The following is a 24,987-nucleotide window of genomic DNA, read 5'->3' on the forward strand; positions in this document are numbered from 1 at the left end:
TTTCTGCAGATCTAACATACATTTTTGCACAGATACAATTGTTGCTTTAAAATTATTTTGTTGAACCATTTGGATGAACTTGCAGAGTTTTTAGAGACTTATTGGTTCAGGTAGTGAACCTTTGAAAAAGATTCACCCATCTATGACCTAGATTCAGCAAAATGCTATAAATATAGTGGAAATAGTGCCTGTGATAAAAGAAAGAGAGAGAAAGAGAGAACCTCTGTAGAGAGTGGCATATAAGTTTACTATTTATACCACTGTAAGAAGGGGCACTTTTAACTTGGGGTGAGGTTTAGTAGGTTTTAGGTAGAATCTCTACCTAACTTGATGCACTCTCTACATAGCTGCAATCAAGCTAGGTAGAGAGTATATTGTACAAATCACATCCTCTTATCATTCATCACTCTAAATGACAGAAAATCTTCATTGATGTCAACTTTGCTGTTCATACCTCTGACTGTGTATGTAAAACTGCCCCCCAAAACCTACCTAACCACAAAACCTCAAACTGAGTTAAAAGTGCCTCCTCTTACAGTACCATAAATAGTAAACTTACATGCTGCCCTTTATAGAGGTTCCGTCTCTCTCTCCTCCCCCCATTAGTAATAAAAACCTTTTTGGTCAGTACAGCATTAGGGTCTTAACACTAGCATTAAGGCCCTAATGTGAAATGATAAATGTCTGTTCAGTAATATTTAGCATAGACATATTATGCATCAAGAATACTCCAGTTGCACATATTGATTCAACATTTCACATAGTGAATTTGTAATCATTTATATGAATTATCTAAGCTCTGTATTGAAAAAGTAATTCCATAGATATTACAGAAGAAACACTTAAGTATAATAATGAGTATATTTCTCATTTTGATCCTAGGTTAGACTGAGGATAAATGTTATTTAGTGGAATAATAATGGGATAGATATGACTAACTCATCTAAAGAAGATACAATTCTTCTACTAGCTCAGCTAAGGAAGCTGCTTCTTTAAATCAGTGATAGAGTCCTTAGGGGTAATTTTCTAAGCACTTATTGCACGAGAAAAGGCCCTTATTGCACGCAAAAAGGGCCTTTTCATGGCGGTAACATTAAAATTAGGGGGCGGGAGGAGTCGGGGTGGAGTTAGGGAGGAGTCGGTGGCGGCACTGCTGCCGGCGATAATGTTTTGAACATTATCACCGGCAGAGGCATGGGGAATAGCAACACTTTTTTTGGTGGCGCTATGCCTGCAATAGCCGGCAAAATCACACCGCCGTGGTGTGACTGGCTGCGGGCTATCGCCCGCCCGCCCCCTCCTTCGCCCCCCCCCACCTCCTTTAGTGCAGGCTTCATCATTCCGCACGGAATGATGAATCCTGGCCTTAGTTTGAAGCTAAAAGTATGCATATTCAACACGCAAAACCCCCTGATGGTAAAATAGGCTGTTGCTCTGCAATATGGAACCTTCATATGTGGCAGTAGTAGTGGGAATCTGAATCCAATTTTAGAATGAGGGTTATCAGAAAAGCTGTTTCCTTATTGAGTAGAATGGTGTGTGACAGGATGAAGTAATAAGGTAATGCATATGAGCACCTTGGCTAAGTAAGATAGCATTCTTCTATTATCTCACTACAGAAATTTGTGCTTAATTAATGATAGAGTCCTTGGTTTGAAGCAAGAACATTGAAAGTTTAAATCCCAAGATCCCCTATTAGAAAAATAGACTATTGATAGCAGGTATGGAACACTCAGATTAACACACAAGTTATTCCTTTGGTTATCCTCCAAACCGCTCAAAAGAATCTATTCTGATTGTTAAATATGTGATACTTGCCTGAATCACAGTGCCATTTTCTACTTATGCATCTTCCATTTTTGCATACAAATTGCGTTAGAGACTCACAAGTTGGGAATTCTGTAAAAGATGTGAAAATGTCCAACATAAAACATGTTAATGATAATGGGAGATCTAATTTATGCTTCTTTTGTTATCACCCACATCTCAAAACATATTTATGTTAACTGAAGCAAAAAAATGTTCATGTTCAAACATCCTATAGAAGTGAGGGTTAATTGGACCCAAGGACAAGTTAAAGCAACTATATATAGTGCACTTAGGAGAAAGTGATGTCTCTGTCTGTCTGCAGCAAAGGACTGGAAGACTCATCTCCATACTTTTCCCAACAGCCCCAGCAAAGGATTCCCAAGGACACTGCAAGTTGTTTACATTTCAGTTTTCACAGCTCTAACACCGCTTCCAGCAGCAGAGAACTAGAAGGCTAATTTGCATACTTTCCCTACAGCCCTACCAGATAATTCCAGAGGATACTGCAAACCATCTATGGCTCAGCTTTCACAGTCAGTATGCTCTAACAGCAGAGGACCTGAAGGCTCATTTACATATTCCTCTCAGCAGAGGACACTACATGACATCTAGGTTTGAGATATCATAGTTCTTGTATACTTTCTAGCAATATAGGACTAGAAGACTCATTTGCATACTTCTCCCAGCAGCTCTAGCAAAGGACTCTAGAGGACACTGTAAGCCACCTAGGCTTCAATGCACATAGCCAAGCTTGAACATCCCTTTCTTTCTAGCAGCAGAGGATTAAAAGGCATATGCCAAACACCACATTCTATACATTTCAACAATAGATTTATTTATTTGATACAAAAGGGAATTATCTTAAAACAATAAGGTAACCAAGTAGTTATAAGTAGATTAATTGTAGTCTCTGGAGGATCTCTATCAAACAAATATAAAATAAACCAACTGAATAATAGTACTTTTGATTAGGTGGAATATTCCTATTCCTTTAGAAATTGTAGATTGCTAACACCTGAACAAAATTAAAATGCAGACAGTAGTCCAGTAGTGAGAGGGGAGATATCCAGTCTTTTATACTGAGTGTCACATGTATGAATTATCTACCTGTAGGTGAGTGGTTTTATGAGCACACTCGATGAAACGAGTTCCTAGCCCTCAGAGAACGAGACCAATATCTATAGGCTAGAGTGGCTGGGGCTCGGGCTGTGGGGGACAGGCTCAGCCTGGGGATAGCAGGCTGTGCTGGGACTGGGGAAGGGGCTAGGCCTAAAACATATCTGTGATTGGGCTAGGAGATTGCAGGCTTTGCTGTGGCTGCTGGGGGGTGAGGGTTGCTATGCTGGGGCTGAAGGTCGGGGGGAACAATAGGAACCTCTGTGGAATTTTCATGGATGCCTGTGCAACAGCTTGAACTGGATCTGGGAAGTATAACCAGGGCTCAGGCTGAGGTTGGGACTGCAGAATGTACTGCTCCTGGAGCTATGTGGGGATGGCTGTGATTGGGTTGAGTAGGCTTTATTGGAGTTCAGTATAGGAGAGCTGGCTCAGCTGAGGATAGGGAGGGAGGAAAGGTAATTCATAGGGGCCTCCAGAGAATTTCCACAGATTTCAGCTAGTAAAAAAATAAAGTGTTTGCTGATGACTACAGATCAAGGTCTACAAGGTGGCCTATATGTGTTGTGCTGTTTACCTTACAAATGTTAGTGATACGGACAAGTGGAGCTAATTCAGTCCTCACTAATTGCTTGCAAGTGTTAGCTGGCAAATATGTGCATAAGTTACACCACTCTTCAAAGTAGACTTATATACACCCCTTATATTGGTGCTTTCTAACTCCTCAAGTCATTGTGGGATGGAAAGTGGGGTCGAGCCAGACCTGATGTGGAAGGAGAGTGGGAGACTGAAGGTGGCTTAGAAGAATGAGGCTCCAATTTAGGCATAGGCGATGTATCAGCTGCCTCTTCCGTCACATTTTTATAGGCACTGAGGTGATACCACCACTTCCATACCACCATTCAGGCCTGCTAAAGTAGCACTTTCCTCTTCAAAACTTATGTAAGAGCCTCACTGTGAGACATGTGAGTTGTTCCTCTAAGGCCTTGTAGTGCCCCATCCCTTGCATGGGTTTCCATGAATATAAGATGTGCTATGCTGGGTCAGACATAGGTACATTGACCCCAGCATCCTTTCTCCAATAGTGCTCATTCCAGGTCACAAGTAAATTCCAAGAGTTGATCTATTTCACTCCCAGGGATAATGAATAGTTTTACCTTGCTAGTAACAGTTTTTGGACTTTTCTTTCAGGAACTTGTCCAATCCTCTTTTGAGCCCCACTATGTTAGTGTTACGATCCTGCCCACAACAGCCACGGGCAGTCCCCTACCTTCTGCGCAGGCCAACGCCGTCCCTCACAGCAGGCCATGCTCGCAGGTTTCCGGGTGCCTCCGCTGTCCTGGAGCTGCCCGCTGCCGTTCCTGCTCCATCGTGGCTGGTGCTGCCGCTGGGGTCCTCTGTCTGAGTGGCAGGAAAGCCGCCTCTGCCTCTGCCTGTGTCCATCTTCCTTGTGACAAGGAGCCACCTCTCATCGGGCCTTCCATGTAGCCTGCATGCTGCTGTCCTTGGTCCTGCTCCCAGCTTCCCATAGGTGTGGGCGCATGCCTCTCTTCAATATTTAAAGGGCCAGCAACGGGAAAAGGCCAGGGCTCCACTGGATGACATCATCATCCTGTTCCTGGATCAGCCCTATAAAAGGGTCCTGCTTCTGTTCCTCAGTGCCTTTGGATCCGGTCTTCACAGCATCTGTGGTCTTCTTTGGATCCAGGTCCTCCGTGGTCTTCCTGTGCCTTGATGGATCTTTGTTCCGTGTTCTTCATGTTCCTGAACTTCGTCTCCTTGATGTTCCTGGTCTCGTCCCTTGTCAGAGCTCCCTTGTCACCTGTCTCCTGTTTCTGATGTTCCAGATGTCCAGTTCTCCTGATGTCCCATGTCCTGAGGTGCCAAGCTCCATATTCCTGATGTCTGATGTTCCTGTTCTGACTCAGTCTGTCTCATCTTCAGCTCTTCGTCCAGTTCCCAGGTCCCTCGTCTGTCTACCTCTCCTGGCATGCCACCATCATGGTCCGTGACTAGCCCATCGGGGAGGGGGGGCTGTGTAGGGCACCTTGTGGTATAAGTCCTTCTTCTCATCTGCAGCACAAGCCTCTGGAAGATTCCTGTTTTTAATGCCTTGCTTCTGAGAATCCTGAGTCTTGAATTCTGAGTCTTGAATCCTGTCTTGGTCTTCGGAGTTCCTTGTGCCTGCTTTCATTCATGCCTAAGACTCTGCCAGAGCCTGCTCTGCTTCAGCATGGTCCGTGACCAGCCACAGGCAGCTGTGTAGGGCACACCCCGGTGCAGGCCTCTACTGAATCTTCATCATGTTGCAGTCTCAAGTTCTACTTCTTCGCCTAGAGTCTGCTTCACGTTCAGCGTGTTCTGCGACCAGCCATGGGCAGCTGTGTAAGGCACGCTGTGATGCAGTTCTCACCCAGTACTTTCACCTGACTCCTGAATCCTTGCCTGAAACTTCCAAGCAACCTGAATCCTTGTCCGAGTCTTCTGAGTATCCAAGTCTTTGTCTGAGTCTCCTTATCCAAGTCTACATTTGAACCCTCCGAGTATACTGAGTCTTCATCTGAGTCTTCTTGTTCCTGCCCTCAGCCTCCGTCTGGCCTCACGGACTCGTTGTTCCCAAGCGGCGGGTCTGGAAGGGCTATTGAGTGGTCGGAAGGCTACTCTCGAGACCAGCATTGCGTTGCTGGGTCTCATTGGTGAGTGTAGGTCCAGGGGAGGGCTGAGCCTGCCTTGTTCCTGTTTCAGTTGTCTTCAGTCCAGTCTTGCTCCTGCTCCACCCATGCTCATACCTGCTCACCTCTCGCGGAGTGTCTTGGGGCTCCTTCCTGAGCCACACTGTGATCCAAGGACTCACATCCTCCCTTGAGATGGGACTGCGCCTCCGTGCTCCTAATAGGGCCTGAAGGGTGCACACCTTAACAGTTAGTTGCCTTGATCATGCTGTCTGGCCAAAGATTCCATAGTTTGATTGTGCTCTAAGTGAAAAAAATGAATCCTACAATTTGTTTTAAATCTGCCGGTTACTAGTTTCATTGTGTGTCTCCTATCGATAGTAACATAGTAAATTATGCTAGATAAACACCAAAATGGTCCATCCAGTCTGTCCAGCCTGTTTTCTTTTTTTTTTTATAAATTATTACATTCTGTAATAATTACATTCTATACAGGCTACACCCAGGCCTTTCGTTGTTTGAAAGGGTAAAATGACCGTTCCCTATTTATCTATTCCACCCCACTCATGATTTTATATACCTCAATCATATCCCCTCTCTATTGTCTCTTTTCACGGTAACAGAAAGCTCATGTGGAAGAAGGGACATGGCCCCTTCAAGGCCTGTGAGTGCTGAATTGCAGGCCCCGCATTAAGGTTAAATTACAGGAGTTCTGAAGAGGAGAGTGATGCTGCAGAAAGAGCTTGAGGGGAGGATCCATGTGACCCGAGGAATGGGACAGGATTCTTCACAATCCTTTGATAAATTCTAAGCTGGAGCTCCACCTTACTAATGCTATTTATCATATACAGTGCTGTATGGATACATACAAGAGAGCATCCCTGGAATTTACAATCTGATCTAAACAAACATATATGACAAACCCACAGCTTATTGCCTATGGACACCCAAATTTGAAATTCACACCTGGGAGGATGAAGGGAATAGATAGCACATGATGAGGGTAATTTTCAAACTGCCTACATAGCAGGTGAATTTTCTAAGGTACAATGCATGTAAATGTAACACACTATTGTAGCATTTTCAAAAGTCATTTACCTGGATTAAGTGCACTTAATGCAGGTAAAACCTATTGACAATTCAATGGTATATACTGTAGCAATTTTGAAAAGCCTGCTTACATGGATAAAGTGCATTTACATATATAAAACTCAGTTTTATGTGTGTAAATGTGTTTGAAAATCAGGCCCTTTGTATATTTATGCACAGACTTTTTAAAATCAAAACATAAGTGCAGAATTGCCAATGCCACCGATACCCCAGGAATGCCTCAGTGTATGTAAAAGGATGGCGGTCCTTTACACATACTGAGGCCAGGTCAGTATTAGAACAGTCAAACAAATGGGTTTTATGCATATAAATAGTTTTTGAAACTTGCCCCCAGCATGGGGTCTACAATTCAGTGGTTTAGTGCACAGCAAGTGGTAACTTTAATTTCCTACATTTCTGGAAGGAGTATGGCATGGTCAAGAGAGGGGAAGAAATCTCCCTCCCTTGCACCTCTAAGTTTCATATCCATCTCCTCTCTTATCTAAACTCAGTGTCCTCTGAGAGTAAATGCAAATCCAAACCCACTGAATAAAAGCAAACATACATTTTTTTTTCCCAAAAGAAAATGTCTGTATTGAATAAACATATATCATAAATATCTAAATATATAATAAATAAATAATAAACAATAAATAAATAATACATAATAAATAAATGAATAAATAATAAATATATAATAAACAGTTCCATTACCCCTGTTTTATTGTAACTTCTCGCTTCTTCAGGTTAAGGTTATTGTTATAATACCTCTGTTCACTGTAAACCGATATGATATTATTTGTATCATGAATGTCGGTATAAAAAAGTAATTAAATAAATAAATAAATAAATAAATATAGAAACTCTGCTGTAAATGTTACACAGAGCTTAAACGTCAATAGTAAAGCAGATAAAGCAGAGCACATTTTTGATAACTTGATATTACTGCACTAGAAGATAGGCCACCTGGAATACAGGCCATTGGTCAGATCTGCCAGTCTCTGCCAGTCTGAAGGCAGAAAAGACACAGTCCTTCAGCAGTGAAGCGTCCTGGGGTACACTCAAGCTCTGTTTGCTCTTCAGCTAAGGGGTGCAGTAGGTGGCTTTCCACTTCTGGTATTTTGTCCTGTGATCCTTTTTGCTTCTGCAGGGTGTGGATGGTGTGGAATTCAAGTGCTAGACAAAGAGGCTGTTGCTTTCAGGAAGCATGTTAAAGCCCTGCCGAACAGTGAGGCTGAAGTCAGAGATGAAAGATTTCAGTCTGACTATGGAGCCTTGCTCTCAATCAGATTATTGGTTCAGTGGCTTGGTTGATCTGTCCACAGACTTCGGCGACACATGCATCTGACGAGCCAGAAAAAGAATCTTCTTTTTCAGAGTTTGAGGCTGCTGTGTACTATGTTGTCCAGGTATTGTTTTCCCAGTGTGGCTAGATGAAAAAAGGCGCTAGCTTCCTTTTTATATCTTTTTTTTTTTTTTTTGAGGGAGTTGGAAAAACTAGGAGAAAGTATGCTCTGAGCGAAATAGTGCATGACAATAAATAGAATGATTTGCAGCTGATATTACTGCTCAGACACAATTTTCCCACTAGCATAACAGTAACAAGTACATTTTCAAAGGCCTGTGCACAAATACCAGAGATTATGTGTGTGGCTGGGCCCTGCGCGCCCGCTGCGTGCATTTTCTGAAGGGTCCAGCCACGTGCGTAACCACTGATACGCACGTGGACCGGGATGGCAGTCGGCAGCGCCCACGCCATCCCGGGAATGCCAGACTGGTCAGTGGTGGTTGGAGGAAGCCGCCATTCACTCGAAGATGATAATGTAGCAGCAAAAGAGGTGAGCATTAGTGGCCGCAGCCGTCTGCGACCGATGGGTGTAACACGTACTATGTAGCTACTTGTCAAAGAGAAACTAACCCGGGTAGGTTCTTTGTGAAAATTAGCTAATGTAAAGTAAGCACATGATGACCAAATGATAAAACAGATTTTGAATCTGTATTCCATCCACTCCCTATACACCCTGACATTTTTCTCTTGATGGATTTAAATTTCAGGGACATTTTATGCATTTATATAAGATTTTATAAATGTGATAAATATAATTACTTAATATACATTGTTTTGTTATCTAATATCTATGTTGTATTTGTATGAAATGTTATACATGACATTTATGAATATTATTTATTAAAATCTACCCTGAATATATTTATTTATTTAAATCTTTTTTATGCCAACGTTCGTTTGCACAACACATCGGTTTACAGTGAAACAGACAGTTTAACAAGGTTTTGGTAACAGAGGCGGAGAAATAGGGAAAAATTACATTTTAACAATTTTAAGGAAATGAATATGAATGGAAGTTGCAGTATATGATTTTTATAAATAAATAAATGCATTTCTATTTTTATGAATATTTTCCCATGGGCCATTCAATTTCATGCATGCATTTTGAGATGATCAGTATTTCTGTGCAATGGATCACAGCCAGGATTACAGAGTATAAACCAGGGTGTACTATGTAGATGATCTCGTGCAATCTTGATATGGAGCTTCCTGTCAGTGACTGTGAAATTTGGCATCCTGTTAACACATGAAAAGCCTGAGGGCCATTGTGGGTATTAACATTTCTTTGCTTGGGGAAGATGGTGTCAAGACTACTTGAGGATAAACTAAAATTTCTTGTACTTTCTTGGTGAAGCATTTATATATAAATCTAATGCAGATGCAGTCTCTAATTGATGACTTATTTCACCAAATGCTCATGGCAGGCATCCATAGTAGCTACTACTAAATTAGAATGCCCATAGGTGTACATGAAGCCTTGGGGGCATGGGAATTGATTCTAAAGAAGCACAATGGAGCATCCATTGGGCAGAAGGCAATTGTATTCCTTTTTCAGGAAGTGAGTTTGATATAGGTTTTGGGGCAGATTTTCAAAGGGGTACGTGCGTAAGATACGCACTTCTCCCCGAAAATCTGCCCCAAGTTTCCCCTGCACGTGCCGAGACTATGCTGAATAGGCTCGGCAGTGCGCGCAAGCCCCGGGATGCGCATAAGTCCCAGGGCTTCCCAGGGATGTTTCGGGGGTGTGGACGAGGCCTCCAAAACTTCTACCTGGCCGGGGAATCGCACAGCCGGTGCGCGTGAGTTATGCCGGCCTCGGAGGGAACGGAGGCAGGCTGTGCGGCTCGACGCACGCAGGCTGCCGATTTGGCACAGCCTTGCGCGAGCTGACCCCGGATTTTAAAGGATACGTGCGGCTACGCGCATATCTATTAAAATCTGGCATACTCTTGTTCGCACCTGGTGCGTGAACAAAAGTACGCGCGGGATTACTTTATTAAAATCTACTCCATTGTGTTCAATTTTATGTTGTAACATCATTCAAAACTATAATTTTGGGAGCAATTTTTATACAGCTTGTGGTGCAAACACCTTTTCAAAGAAAATTCCCATTTGGGTTGAAAATCCAACTAGCAAGGGGAAAGCAGGTCTAATGTACCACATACAGTATATTTGTAAGCTAAAATCTTTCCCACCTGAATGACTGAAGGCAAAATATAGGCCCCAAATGTGAGCATAGATTACAAGAATTTGTTCTCTCTGAACCAAACAAAAATGGAAGAATGACAAGGATTTAGGAATTTTGCACTATGCTTGAAGACTGAGAAAAGTAATCATTGCAAAAAGGTTATAAAACCTTAAAGGTGAATTTTAAAAGCCTGGGAAATTTTAAAAGATACCCACATATGTGCGAATCTCTTGCTGCATGCACAAAAAAAAAAAAATCCCTAAAATAAGGAGCAAGCATGGGCATTCCTGGCATTCACATTGAAACCAGCACATATATACTTATACGCAAAAGCGCACACCAGGGTCCTCTGTCACGTAACTTTACTTCTGCTATGGATAGCATGTAAGTCATAAAACAAAAACATTTACACACTTCAGTAGGGTTTTAAGGGTCGTGGCTAACAAGGGAGAAGGAGGGCTATTAAAGTAGAGGTGTTTGGAAGTCCTGTTGCCTTGCCTGGGTGAACTGCGAATGAACAGGGAAAATGGACAATTGCCTAGGCAGTAGAAGCGGCATTTGAGTGCATAGGCACGCACCCATTTAAAGTTGGGCCCACATGTGCGTGCATTCAGCCTATTTTATAACATGCATGCATATACGCACAAATGTTTAAAATGGCCATGTCCCTGGGATCAGGCCAGCAAACTCGCGCTCATATGCGCCTGTTTAAAAGTTACCATTACAAGTCCTGATTTTAAAAAGCATTTGCATGCTTAAAATTACATGGGTAAATGCACTTACCGTGGGCTTTTAAAAGTAGCTACAATATATACCATTGCATGTCCATATTATATTCACGTTAATGTTCTTTATGTACGTAACTAGCTTTTTAAAATTGCTACGATAGAATGTTACATTTACATATGTAACTTCTTTTAAAATTATCTTTTAAATTGGGAGTGTTACCAGACTATCTACCTTCATCCTTGCCTGAAAAATAGCTCATATGCTGATTGGACATTCCTTATCTTTAGACATTCCTGAGACTTACAAACTTTCCTGTGCAAAGATGACTTATTCATTTTAACTTTTAAAATTGTGAGAATTGTGCAATCAGAACTCTCTCTGGCTCTCATCTATATGCACTGACCATGTCAATTTGACACTAGATAAATAGGGTCCATCATTTTCAGTTACTCTGTTTTTTTTTAATCGGTGTTGTTTAAACAACAATGGAAGAAATTGGTATAAAAAAATGAGTTATTACTTTCCACTGATTTCCCTCCATTTTTGTTTGTTTTAATTAACACAGAGAAATTGCTGTGAACAATAACATAAAAATTGAAAATGAAGATCTCTATAGATAAGCTGGGGTAGACAAAGGTGTTGGCAACTTGCCATTATCAAGGAGCCCACCATTATCCAGAGCTGTGGCCTTTATAATCAGACATATGCACTCTAAGAGTCAGTAATAACTGCTAAAACTTTTGCATAGAAGCACCTGCATCTCAGCCCAGAGACAGATGACTCTGAAAATCTTTGCACCTGAGCCATGAAATTCCTTCCCAACCAACAAGCAGACAATTCCCACAAACATACTTCACAGTACTTCAATCACTGTTTATGGTGGTCAGAAGACAAGCTTGACTTTTAATTATATTAAGAAGGTCAGCGAGTTGAATCTAACTCAGAGGTGGCCAACTCTTGTCCTGTCATGAGTATGCATGAGTTAGATTTGCATGTACAGCTTCCATATTATGCAAATTTCTCTCACGCCTATTCATCATGGACATTCTGAAAACCTGGCCTCTTTGCAGCTCTCCAGGACAAGAGTTGGCCACCCCTGTTCTAAGTAATCAGTCATTAGTCAGCCTGTAATATTTGTGAAATAACAAAACTGTGCAGACTTTGTATCAACTGTGCTACTTTAAGACTGTAAAAGTGCATCTGTCATGAATTACTATAGCAATTACTATATATTTGTGAAATACTTAACCATGAAATCTTTTATACAAAAGAAAAAGGTTCTTTATTCTGAATCCGAACCTATAAAATTAAACTAAAAAAAATGCATGCCTAGAGATTTGTAATTACAACCTCTACTCAAATGCTTCAGGTTGGAAAGGTCTTTAGGGTTTACTACCAAGGGACAGAGTATACATCAGGCTGACCCAATGCTTGGAATGAAACATGAATCACCAGAAACATCACCTTGCTGGAAATGCTCCCAGTCTTTCTGAGGCTATGTGATAGGAAGGATGTATTTTATTTTGTAGAGATGTGAATCGTGTCCTCGATCGTCTTAACGATCGATTTCGGCTGGGAGGGGGAGGGAATCGTATTGTTGCCGTTTGGGGGGGTAAAATATCGTGATATATCGTTAAAATCGTTAAAACCCGCTAAAACCCACCCCCGACCCTTTAAATTAAATCCCCCACCCTCCCGAACCCCCCCCAAATGACTTAAATTACCTGGTGGTCCAGCGGCAGTCCGGAACGGCAGCGGTCCGGAACGGGCTCCTGCTACTGAATCTTGTTGTCTTCGGCCGGCGCCATTTTCCAAAATGGCGCCGAAAAATGGAGGCGGCCATAGACCAACAGGATTCGACGGCAGGAGGTCCTTCCGGACCCCCGCTGGACTTTTGGCAAGTCTTGTGGGGGTCAGGAGGCCCCCCCCAAGCTGGCCAAAAGTTCCTGGAGGTCCAGCGGGGGTCAGGGAGCTATTTCCCGCCGCGAATCGTTTTCCGTACGGAAAATGGCGCCAGCAGGAGATCGACTGCAGGAGGTCGTTCAGCGAGGGTTCCGGCGCCTCGCTGAACGACCTCCTGCAGTCGATCTCCTGCCGGCGCCATTTTCCGTACGGAAAACGATTCGCGGCGGGAAATCGCTCCCTGACCCCCGCTGGACCTCCAGGAACTTTTGGCCAGCTTGGGGGGGGGGCCTCCTGACCCCCACAAGACTTGCCAAAAGTCCAGCGGGGGTCCGGAAGGACCTCCTGCCGTCGAATCCTGTTGGTCTATGGCCGCCGCCATTTTTCGGCGCCATTTTGGAAAATGGCGCCAGCCGAAGACAACAAGATTCAGTAGCAGGAGCCCGTTCCGGACCGCTGCCGTTCCGGACCCCCAGGTAATTTAAGTCATTTGGGGGGGGTTCGGGAGGGTGGGGGATTGAAGGAGGTAGGATTTGGCAAGGAAATGTTTAAGTTATTTGGGGGGGGTTCGGGAGGGTGGGGGATTTAATTTAAAGGGTCGGGGGTGGGTTTTAGCGGGTTTTAGTGTGCCGGCTCACGATTCTAATGATTTATAACGATAAATCGTTAGAATCTCTATTGTATTGTGTTCCATAACGGTTTAAGACGATATTAAAATTATCGGACGATAATTTTAATCGTCCTAAAACGATTCACATCCCTAGTATTTTGGAATGGAAATATTGGAGTAGTAGAGACTAAAAGTAGTCAGCAAGGTATGAAATAGTGATTGACTTGCTTAGAGATTTAACAGATAGATATATATATTCAGCAGATAAATATATGAATCTATATACTAAAGTGTGTTCACACAGCAGGTAATGTAAGTTTTACTACACATGTTAAATCTCAGTTTAACACAGAACTTCTTAACCTTTAAAAAGCCTAATGCAGTCACATTAAAATTACCATGTTAAATTGAATGTGGCCATCCTAACAAAGAAGCACACTGCAGTATTACCTCAAGCCCCAAATAATTGTTCTGGAAAAATGTGAATACTTCATGCATGCTGTACATTACTTGGCATGGAGAGGGAAGGGGTTACCAAGGAAGGGTTTTTCTATCCCCATTCCATCCACAGGTTCCCACCACCCAAGTTAAAAACCCTAGAGTACTCCTCCAACCAGAGAAGCAGCAGGAAGAGGAGGAGAGCAGGAGAAGAGATAACATGCACATTAAGGAGGTAATATTCTGACTGCCCACATTAGTGCAAAGTCTGTGAGAATCTATAATCCATGGACTTTCCACAAATTTTCAAACTGACATTAGCGCCCACATTTTCAAAGCGCTACGCACCCTAAAACCAGGAGATATGTACATGGCCAGGCTGTGCATGTTTCAAGCACTTTTAAAAATATCCCAGCCACATGCAGAAGTGCCGTCCTGTCTCAAAGGGTTGGGCTAGGCGGTGTGGTCTTGGTGTGGAGGGGTGGGGCAGGGTGAGGGCCAGCCAGGACAATGGCTATTAGGCCCTGTCTCGGGGAAGCGTGCACCGGCAGCCAGCCAGCGCACATAGGGGCAGATTTTTAAAAAGTACGCGCGCGCATAATTTTGTTCGCTCACCCGGCGCAAACAAGAGTATGCCGTGCATAACTTATAAAATCCGGGATCGGCGCACACAAGGGTGTGCAAAATCAGCAGCCTGCGTGCGCTGAGCCGCACAGGCTGCCTCCGTTCCGGCGCCCCCCCCCCACCTTCCCTTTCCTTACCCTAACTAACTCACCCCCCAGTCCTAACTAATTCCCCTTCCCACCACCTTTATTTCAAAAGTTACGCCTGCCCGAGGCGTGCCATGTTTCGGTCCGGGAGCTGGTCCAGAGGCCGTGGCCACGCCCCCAGAACACCCCCCGATGATGCGCTGGCCACGAAATGCCCCCGACACGCCCCTGACATGCCCCCCCAGGAAAGCCCCGGGACTTACGCGCATCCTGGGGCTTGCAGGTGCCATCGAGCCTATGCAACATAGGCTCGGCGCATGCAGGGGGTGGAAGGGGCAGCTTTTCGGGGGTTACGCGCATATCTTACGCACATACCCCTTTGAAAATCTGCCCCATAGCTTACTACTGCTCCGAAGGAGCAGGTAAGTTATAAAGCAAAAACAAATCTAATAGATAGGGGATAAGGGTCGGGGAGGAGAGGGGACAAGTTAGGAAGGGTAGTTAGATGGATAGAGAAGTTGGGCCTTTACCCAGTTCCCTCCCAGTCCTCTCCTTAATTGGAACGGACTGGGAGGAAACTTTCCTTTACCCCTTCCTACCCTTACTCCCTTTTCCCCTCTTCTCCCTGATCCCTAAACTAATCCTACCTATCCCCATTTTTTTAATTTTAATACTTACTGCTCCTCCAGAGCAAAAGTATCTTCCATGCACCCACCAGCTTCTGGCTCATGCTTCCCCGGGGTGGGGGCTGGACTGGACAGCATCATTGATCGCGGTCCTGAAGCTGGCCGGTGCGCGCAACTTACTTCAGCTCGGGAGCTGAAGTAAGTGATGAAACAAAATACAAACAAAAAAATGTTATGGTTTAGGGGTGGAAAGGAGAGGGGAAGAGGGAGGGAGTTTAGATAGGGGGTAGGGAAGTTCCCTCCCAGTCCGCTCCTTAATTGGAGCGGACTGGGAGTGAACAGGGAAAGGCCCGAAAGTGTCACTTTGCGGAAATTGTGAAAGTCACCCCTTGCATGTACCGCTCACACAGATGTTTGTGGATTATAAAATCTGGTGTGCATGTGCATGCAGCCCACGGATTTTATAACGTCCTCACCGACACGCACATGTTATAAAATTGGCGCGTCCATGTGTACACGCCAGGAAGCACTCACACATGGACATGCTCGCGCACGTTATAAATTCTACCCCTATATTGTTTGTGCTGCTCTAGGTTTTGAAATATAAGGTATAGATTTTGAATGGTGCACTCATCTCAGTTTTAGATCCTAGAAATTGCTGTTGCTATAAAATATGCATAAATAATAATCACAATTTCTGTCCAGTGTACTTTGAACAAAGACGTGTTAGAAACAGGTTTTATGGCCTTTCCCTTGTCATTTATAACCATGAAAAATGCATGCTTGAAAAAATTAGACTTGCTTAACTGAACAGCTGTTATCTCAAGCAACCAAGTTAACTTCAAAGGGTAGAGTGCAGGATCCTTTTCATCTTTTGTTTACTTGTATAAAAACTGCTGATTAAATGTAAGCTTTCAGCATTATTTATGGTTCTGGAAGCAAAAAAAAAAAAAAAAACCCTTGCAGAAAGTGAAAAAAAAAAATTCAGATATCTTTTCTTTATGAAACCTCGACCTCATACTTCATGCCTCTACCTATTCCTCACTTTAATTATAAGGGCTATGAATATTTTGTCAGTGGCCTATAATGCCATATTTAAATAATGACAAAGTGCTAAAGTCCATAGCAGTAATGAATTTCGTGCTTTGACAACATTTTCTACAGACCTGATAAAATGTTTATTGTTGACATTAACATAAATTGCAGATGTTGCTTCTTTTTTTTGTTTTGCATAATATGTACCATTTAGAACTTCTTTAGGATCTATATTTGTTCAACATTAACCTATTCTGAATGTATTCTGCAAGAAATTATTAGCCTAATCGGGTCCATTCTCTCCTTGTGAAGAAAAAGTTTAAAGTAATGGAAAAATGTGTTAACAGTGTTTAGTGACACTTTTTTTTTAGACTTCATTTTATGCATTATTAATAATCTTTAATCTTAGTTCTAAAGAAACTGCAAGAACCTTTATTTTAGATTTATTTTAACTTTATTTTTTGTTACTAGAATTTAATACTGTGCAGTGCTTTAACAAAGTACATGGGCAACACAATTTTCAAAGGGATTAACACTACTAAAAAGCATGTTGCACACATAAAATGGCCCTCAGAAAATCTTTCTCCTTCAGAGCAGTTAAAAGACCCCGCATTGTTCCACAACATGCACACTTTTAGGTACACTGAGAGGAGGCATTCCTGGGAGCAAACTTAGGTCAGGGGAGGTAAATAAAGCATGTAGTTTGCATTTCCAAAAGTATACATTATATTCCATGAAAATACTGATTACAGAAAAAGCAGGTGCAAATTTCCATTGATATTTTGTTCCCATGGCACGTTATAAAGCAGAAGTTCAAGATTGTTGCTGCTTTGAAAACTGGACTTTGCCCCAATGACAGCAGTTTTAAAACTGTCCCCCAAAGTGAAATGTCAGAAATAGGTGGAGACATGATACAATAGCAGGTAAAATCTCAGAATATCTGAGGTGTAATCTAGTAAAAAATAAAAAAAAATAATGTGTATGAGAAAATTTTTTTGAAATCTAAAATGAGACTGGGAGAATGATCAAAAATTATAATGGATGTCACTGATACTTTAGATTAATGATTGAATAGTTGATGGTCATGTGATTATTCATGTTGCACTATAATTTGTTATTTTTCATACTGAGCTCAATTCATCCAAATTCAGTACTTAAAAAATGTTCTAATGTAAAGTTATTCAAACCAGAATAAAAAAATGCTAATGTGATCTAGGTTGGCCTGAGAACATCTAAAAAAGAAGATACTCATTAAGGGTTTGAATCCAACAAGTACAAAGCAAAGAATTAGTCTATTAAAAAGAATAGCACTTTAGCAGCCTACTCAGGACATACCAACTTGCAGGCCATGTTAAGCGCCACACCATTTATTATGACGTTTATATATCCAGGGATACAAGAACACTTTGATTTTGTAGAAAGCATAATTTTTTATTGTTCAGTATAAGTATTCTTGAGAGATGCTGATGCCATGTCTCTGACAAACCTGTATATGATGAGATTACCAGCATCTCATCATATACAGGAAATGATCCTTCTTTTATAGATAACATACAATATTGACTGGATCAGAAGATTCTAGAGTGCGTGACTGCCTTAGAGAATAATTGACATACGTTGTCATGTCAACAGCATGATAAAATCAACCCTAGCTACCCCTGAGTATTTCTCCAAGGTGGAGCCCAATTTACCATCACTCTTTGGATAGTCTTTTGTTCTGTTAGAATCTTGCTGGTCAGGGCAATTAACATATCTGAGGCTGTATTTACAGAAACCCCTGAGAAAGAGTGCTCCATTGTGACAGTGTAGCCTGAAGTTCTCTCCTTTGGCTTCTGCTTTGTGTGACCCTATGATTAGGCATCACCTTATGGAGCCAGCTTGACTGCTTGTCCAGATGTCCTAGGAATTCTGCAAGCCATTCTTAATAAGTCACTTAGAGTTCATACAGCCAAGGCAGGCTAAGAAAAAACGGAGGATTATGGGTCAGTTTCCTTTCTCCATGTTGGTTTTCTGTTCAGGCACACTCCTAATTTCCCTCTTGTACCACTTACAAATGGCAAGAGTGGCAAACCCGAGTACCAAAGGGAAGGACAGAACTGTACAAAGTGAGTATGGCAAATGGGCTGAAATGTGTAGGCTAACAACTAACCTTTTGTGTGCATTGTGATCCCTCTAGATCCCCATTAAAGTAAATGAGGCTCATAGATAGACATGCATTCTCTAATTAACAAATGATAGCAGTATGACTAAGTTTCACTAGATATTTGTTAGCTCTATGGTTGAGCTGTGAGAATGGCTGCATTATAAAGAAGAGAAAATCTATAATAGCAAGACCACATATGTTATCTTTCAGAGTCAATTAATTACGTAATAGTGTTGTAACGAATGTAAAGATAGGAAGAACAAAGAGAGACTAGTATGAAAGCATTATCTTTCTCATAAAATACTATGTATACTGGGCGAGTCTCTACAAGGAGTACTCTATTGTAAACAACAACCCAGGATAATATTCACTGAAAAAACACGGATATTAGCAATGCACATAACCAGAAAGGTGAAGGAATCTAGAAAAATAAAGAGAAACACTGTGTTGTGCATGGAACAAAGTCAGCATGGCATTACCCAAGACAAGTCTTGTCTCACAAATCTGCTTCACTTTTTTGAAGGAGTTAATAAACATGTGGATAAAGGTGAACCAGTAGATGTAGTATACTTGGATTTTCAGAAAACATTTGACAAAGTTCCTCATGAGAGGCTTCTAGGAAAAGTAAAGTCATGGGATAGGTGGTGATGTCCTTTTGTGGATTGCAAACTGGCTAAAAGACAGGAAACAGAGAGTAGGATTAAATGGACAATTTTCTCAGTGGAAGGGAGTGGGCAGTGGAGTGCCTCAGGGATCTGTATTGGGACCCTTACTTTTCAATATATTTATAAATGATCTGGAAAGAAATACGACGAGTGAGATAATCAAATAGGCAAATGACACAAAATTGTTCAGAGTAGTTAAATCACAAGCAGATTGTGATAAATTGCAGGAAGACCTTGTAAGACTGGAAAATTGGGCATCAAAATGGCAGATGAAATTTAATGTGGATAAGTGCAAGGTGATGCATATAGGGAAAAATAACCCATGCTATAGTTACACAATGTTAGGTTCTATATTAGGAGCTACCACCCAGGAAAGAGATTTTGGCCTCATAGTGGATAACACATTGAAATTGTCGGTTCAGTGTGCTGCGGCAGTCAAAAAAGCAAACAGAATGTTGGGAATTATTAGAAAGGGAATGGTGAATAAAACGGAAAATGTCATAATGCCTCTGTATCGCTCCATGGTGAGACCGCAACTTGAATACTGTGTACAATTCTGGTCACCACATCTCAAAAATGATATAATTACGATGGAGAAGGTACAGAGAAGGGCTACCAAAATGATAAGGAAAATGGAACAGCTCCCCTATGAGGAAAGACTAAAGAGATTAGGACTTTTCAGCTTGGAGAAGAGATGGCTGAGGGGGGTATGATAGAGATTTTTAAAATCATGAGAGGTCTAGAATGGGAAGATGTGAATCGGTTATTTACTCTTTCAGATAATAGAAAGACTAGGGGGCACTCCATGAAGTTAGCATGTGGCACATTTAAAACTAATCGGAGAAAGTTCTTTTTCACTCAACGCACAATTAAACTCTGGAATTTGTTGCCAGAGGATATGGTTAGTGCAGTTAGTATAGCTGTGTTTAAAAAAGGATTGGATAAGTTCTTGGAGGAGAAGTCGATTACCTGCTATTAATTAAGTTGACTTAGAAAATAGCCACTGCTATTACTAGCAATGGTAACATGGCATAGACTTAGTTTTTGGGTACTTGCCAGGTTCTTATGGCCTGGATTAGCCACTGTTGGAAACAGGATGCTGGGCTTGATGGACCCTTGGTCTGACCCAGTATGGCATGTTCTTATGTTCTTCTTATGTTCTTAATGTGGAACAAGTTATAAAAGTGTTGCAAAGCATTGCTCTGGTCATAGGCGGAAGTGGGCCTATAGGTGAACAGAAGTGTCACACTACCAGAGAACATCTGTGAGAGGTTGGAAATAAACTCTAGGTAAAGAAACTGATAGGTAGTGTTACAGGAAGAAATGCTCAAAAAGGTCTATAGAGAAAAATAGAAGGGGTTAACTAAATTCGATATATTGGGTACAGTTAGGAGCAGGGGGACTAGAATATGACAGACCAGCAATGTGAGTACCATAAATGTAGGCTGTAGGAGAAGAAATAAAGAAAAATACTTGTGCAGAAGCAGCAATAGGGCAGAATTTAACTCGGGAATATGTGATTTATACCAAGACATATCATACTGTAAAGTGGCAAGCAGTGGGATAGGGTGATCAGTTAGTGTGATCAGACTAGCTTTCATAGATAAAAGTAAAAGAGAACATATCAAATAATCATATCACTGATTCAGCAAGTAAATGCATATATGCATTATAAGGTATAGGGCTGGATAATGCTACAAAACGCTTGGACTGTAGGGACTAATAAAAACTTTTTTTGTTATGACAGTTATCACATGTCAAATAAAGGTCCATATAATGAAAGTGCAAGATGAATTTTGTGCAAAGGATGGGATGATTTCTGAAATCAATGACCCATGATGTATGCAGTTCTCTCAGTATGGTGGATTTCTGACATCGGAGCATAGCCTCTTAACTCATTATTAGATGCATATGTTACAGATTAAAGCCTAATATAAGAGCAAAACAAATTCAAATTAATCAATAAGACAAATCCCATCATGCCCTTAACTCCCTGCATCTAATAATCCCTATATCTGCATAATATTCCCACTTTATTATTTGGTAACATGCAATAGGTCCACAAACAACTTAAATGCTCAGACATCACACAGAATCATGCATTTCACTGAACTGACATATAAATTCATTCATTGCATTCTTCAGGTGTCATGACATACAAATAACACAAAAATTCAAACAATTAACACATTTGAGCTAAAAAATTAGAGCAAAAAGTGTTTGGATCAATCCAAAATAAAATAAGAGTCAAAATGAAAATAGATCTATTTAAAATGAAACAATCAAACTGTGAAAAAATGTACTCTTCAAGCATTAGAGCTCACATGGCAGAGAAGGCTTTATTCTTTCAAACTGGAAAGATATAAAATCTGGTATACAATAAAATTAAGGTAATGGTTAAAGTGAAATTGCAGCTGCATTGAAACTAAACATTCTGATATGCCTTAATTCAGCAAATAGTAGTCATGAAGCTACTTTCTTGTCTCTATTGTTATGCCACTAGGAGGCACTACCACAAGTTGTGGTGTGTGAGTTGCTTTCCCTCTACAGATCTAAAACCCCTTTTGTTCCATTTCCTAAGGTGATAATGTTAGCGCTTTGAAATTCAAAATTTTAAAACTTGCCACCTCTGTTAATGTGACATGCAATGCACAGCCACAATTTTTACCATCCCCCTAACTTAATTTCTAGAAATGAAACCTGTGACAGACAACTTTGGTCGTTGTTAGAATGTATTTTATTTCCTTCCTATGATAGTGTTTGTAAAAATAGCTCTGTAGCGTGCATGCAAACAGATAAAAGGGCTTTCTACAAAACCTTGTGGGATTGATAGCTTTGTTTGTTATACTAGAAAGCTGTTAATTCCCTACTTTGCACAGCCAGAGGCACACAGTAGTATGCATTAGCCAAATCTAAAACTGTATATGAGGAATGTATTTCAGGATTTGCTCAACATTTATAATTACTGTACCTATTAATTGATTCTGGGAATACCAAGCATCACCCCCACTTATTCCATATTCTACATCATCTGAAACCACTGTAACCCTGGTTATCCCAGATACTTTCTCAGCAGCTCTTCTATCTAGAAAAAACTTTACATTTCTTTCCCTCTTTTCGCTTATTTAATTCCTCCATCTGCATAAAACATAAGTTAGTTTGGAGTTCAGTTAAATCTTCAGCTCCTTTATTCTTTTCTCTAATATAGAAATCATTATAATGACAAATATTGAGAAATATTTCTAGCCACAGCTTATTCTCCAGCCCTGGTCACAAATTGAGAACCAAGTGTCTGTAAATTTGGAACCCAAATGCTTTGAGATAAATTGATTTACATGTCTTAAAAAGCATTGGTGAAAGTTTATCCCTTGTAAAACTATTACCTTTAACTACCTCTTCATCTGAAGAGTACAAAACTCCCCTCTCCTTTTCTACTGAATCTTTCCCCCTTCTGCTTGTTTGCTCTGAGCTGTCAAATGTGTAAAATCATCCCCAAACTTTTGTCTTAATTCATCTACTGTCAGACCTGATTGTGCATTGCCTGAAGGGTGCAATAACCCTAATTGAAGTGGAGGGGAAGATGCAGAAACTGCCATTGATGGAGATATAACAGCACAGGATGCATAAATAAGTTAAAACATAAGATAAAATTCTGCTATTTGTTACTCATTATAATAGGGATATGAATCATTTTTCTGATGATTGAAAATATCGGACGACATTTTCAAACTCATCAAATATCGGGGGGTCCCAAAAGTGATCTTATCATTTTGGCGGGGCGGGAAGAAAAGGCACACAAAAACAACCCCCAAACCCACCCTGACCCTGTAAATCTCATTATTTAGAATCGGCCACCCTCCTGGGTGGAAGTCCCAGGAACAATCTCCCGCTCTCAGGACGTCGGCTGCCACTAATCAAAATGGCACCGATGGCCCTTTGCCTTTACCATGTGACAGGGGCTATCGGTGCCATTGGCCGGCCCCTGTCATATGGTAGGAGCAATGGATGGCCTGTGCCATCGGTCACTTAATGTTAATTTTGTGCTGACAATTTCTGAGCATACAAATGTGCAAATTGGGTGCACATTTTTTTTCTGCATTGAGGGGAATTCATAATAGCGCTCATTAAGATGAATTTACATGTGATGAGCACTATTACCCAATACCTACATGGGCAGTTGGGTGCATCTTTTGGATGTGCTAACCCCTGTTTTGCATTGGGGGTTATGGCCCCCTATCCAAAACGCGCGTCCAACCACACTTTGAGCCATGCGCTGTGGCTAGCTGTGGCTATTACATTGGCCTGAAAGTGTGTGAGCCCTAATGTTTTTATACAGAAAGACAAGAGATAAGATATGCCATACATAATGAATTGGTAGGACTACTGACCAGGGTTTGTCCTACTTATTGCAGAATTAATCCTGGAGGAAAGCTGGCAGGCAACATCTGTGGTGGCTGAAGTGCTGACTGGGACACTGGCATTGCTGATGATCAATAAGCCAATAAGCATAATCATGATTCCTACATATATATACTATTCTGTGATCTTTGTCACTATTAGAGTGATATATTACCAGCATTCAAAGAGCTCACCTCTCTTTGTGCTGCCTGGGCACAGCAGGCACACATCTTGTGCTCTTTCTAAAAAATTATAAACCTGCCTTTAGAGAGTGTTGAAACTTTTCAACCTCTGAGTATGTCCATGGCATGATTACTTTCGTATTTACTGGCATGTATCACTGTGAGTATTATAGCACTATGTGGCCGATGCAATAAAAGTGTGTAGAAAATGGGTGCTCACTTTTAGTGTCCGTTTTCCTAACACACGCCCATCCATATCTCCTGGGCCCTGATGCTATATATTAATGAGGTGCCACGCTAAAAAGAATATGCTGGGGATAAATTGTTCATCTCTATTGCGTCCTTGGCATCAGGCACCCAGCAGACATGGCTTTACAGGTTAGGAAAATGGATGCCCAGTTTACAAGCATCCATTTCCCTAACTGGTGAAGAGCCACAAGTTAGGAGAAAAGGACGCTGCTAAATTGACCACCATAAAGACTTTTATTTTTCATGATGCTGCTTTCTGTGGTGCAACGATATTTTCAGAGGAACCGCAAAAAAGCAGTATTTTTGGTTGTGGCTTGGGGCACCTCAAGACAATGCCAGATCCAGGGGCTGGCGTTAATTTTTGTGGCTTAAAATATGTGCGTGAGGCGCTCACTGCTTTTTTGCATCGGGGGTACTAGCTAGTAGCCTCATCTACATGGCATTTATATGTGATAAGAGCTATTAGCTGCATGGAGGTTTGGACGTGTTAATCCCATTATTCCTTCAGGAGTTATTCTAGCATCTCCAAAACATGTAAAGTTGTGCACTATATTGCATCATCCTCTATGTGTGAATTTTATTTATTTTTATATACCAACATTTGATCTCAATTGAGATATCACACTGGTTTACATTCAGGTACTATAGGTATTTCCCTATCCCCAGAGGGCTTACAATCTAAGTTTTGTACCTGAAGCAATGGAGAGTAAAGTGACTTGCTCAAGGTCACAAGGAGCAACAGCAGGACTTGAATGCTGGTCTCCTGGTTCATAGTCTACTGCTCTAACCACTAGGCTATTCCTCCTCCTGATGAATGTGATGCAGAATGTGACAAGGACTAGCATGAGTGGGGTATATGAACATAAAACCCCCGTCTATTTTGGCATAAATGCTGGTAATGCAGGATAGATGATACAGTAATAGAACTCTCGTGTATGGTAGGTTAATCTTCTTCCCTATTGCCCCTAATCTTGCTGTCTTGCATTCATGGCAGGCAGATGTGAGTTAGAAAGGCCATGACAGCAATTAAGTAGCAGAGGATTGCATGATATGTTGTGAACCTTCCCGTGATAAGCAC

General features: G+C 41.4%; 1 protein-coding gene across 1 annotated transcript in view; it reads right to left on the bottom strand.

Moving 5' to 3' along the window:
* Positions 1-24,987, bottom strand: part of LRP1B (LDL receptor related protein 1B) — a 3,516,099-nt gene that overhangs the window by 1,628,510 nt on the left and 1,862,602 nt on the right. Inside the window, 1 exon segment of the mRNA XM_029607894.1 lies at positions 1,819-1,899. Within this exon segment, the coding sequence (XP_029463754.1) occupies positions 1,819-1,899 (81 nt within the window).

The sequence above is a fragment of the Rhinatrema bivittatum genome, chromosome 6, assembly GCF_901001135.1.
Source record: "Rhinatrema bivittatum chromosome 6, aRhiBiv1.1, whole genome shotgun sequence".
Lineage (NCBI taxonomy): Eukaryota > Metazoa > Chordata > Amphibia > Gymnophiona > Rhinatrematidae > Rhinatrema > Rhinatrema bivittatum.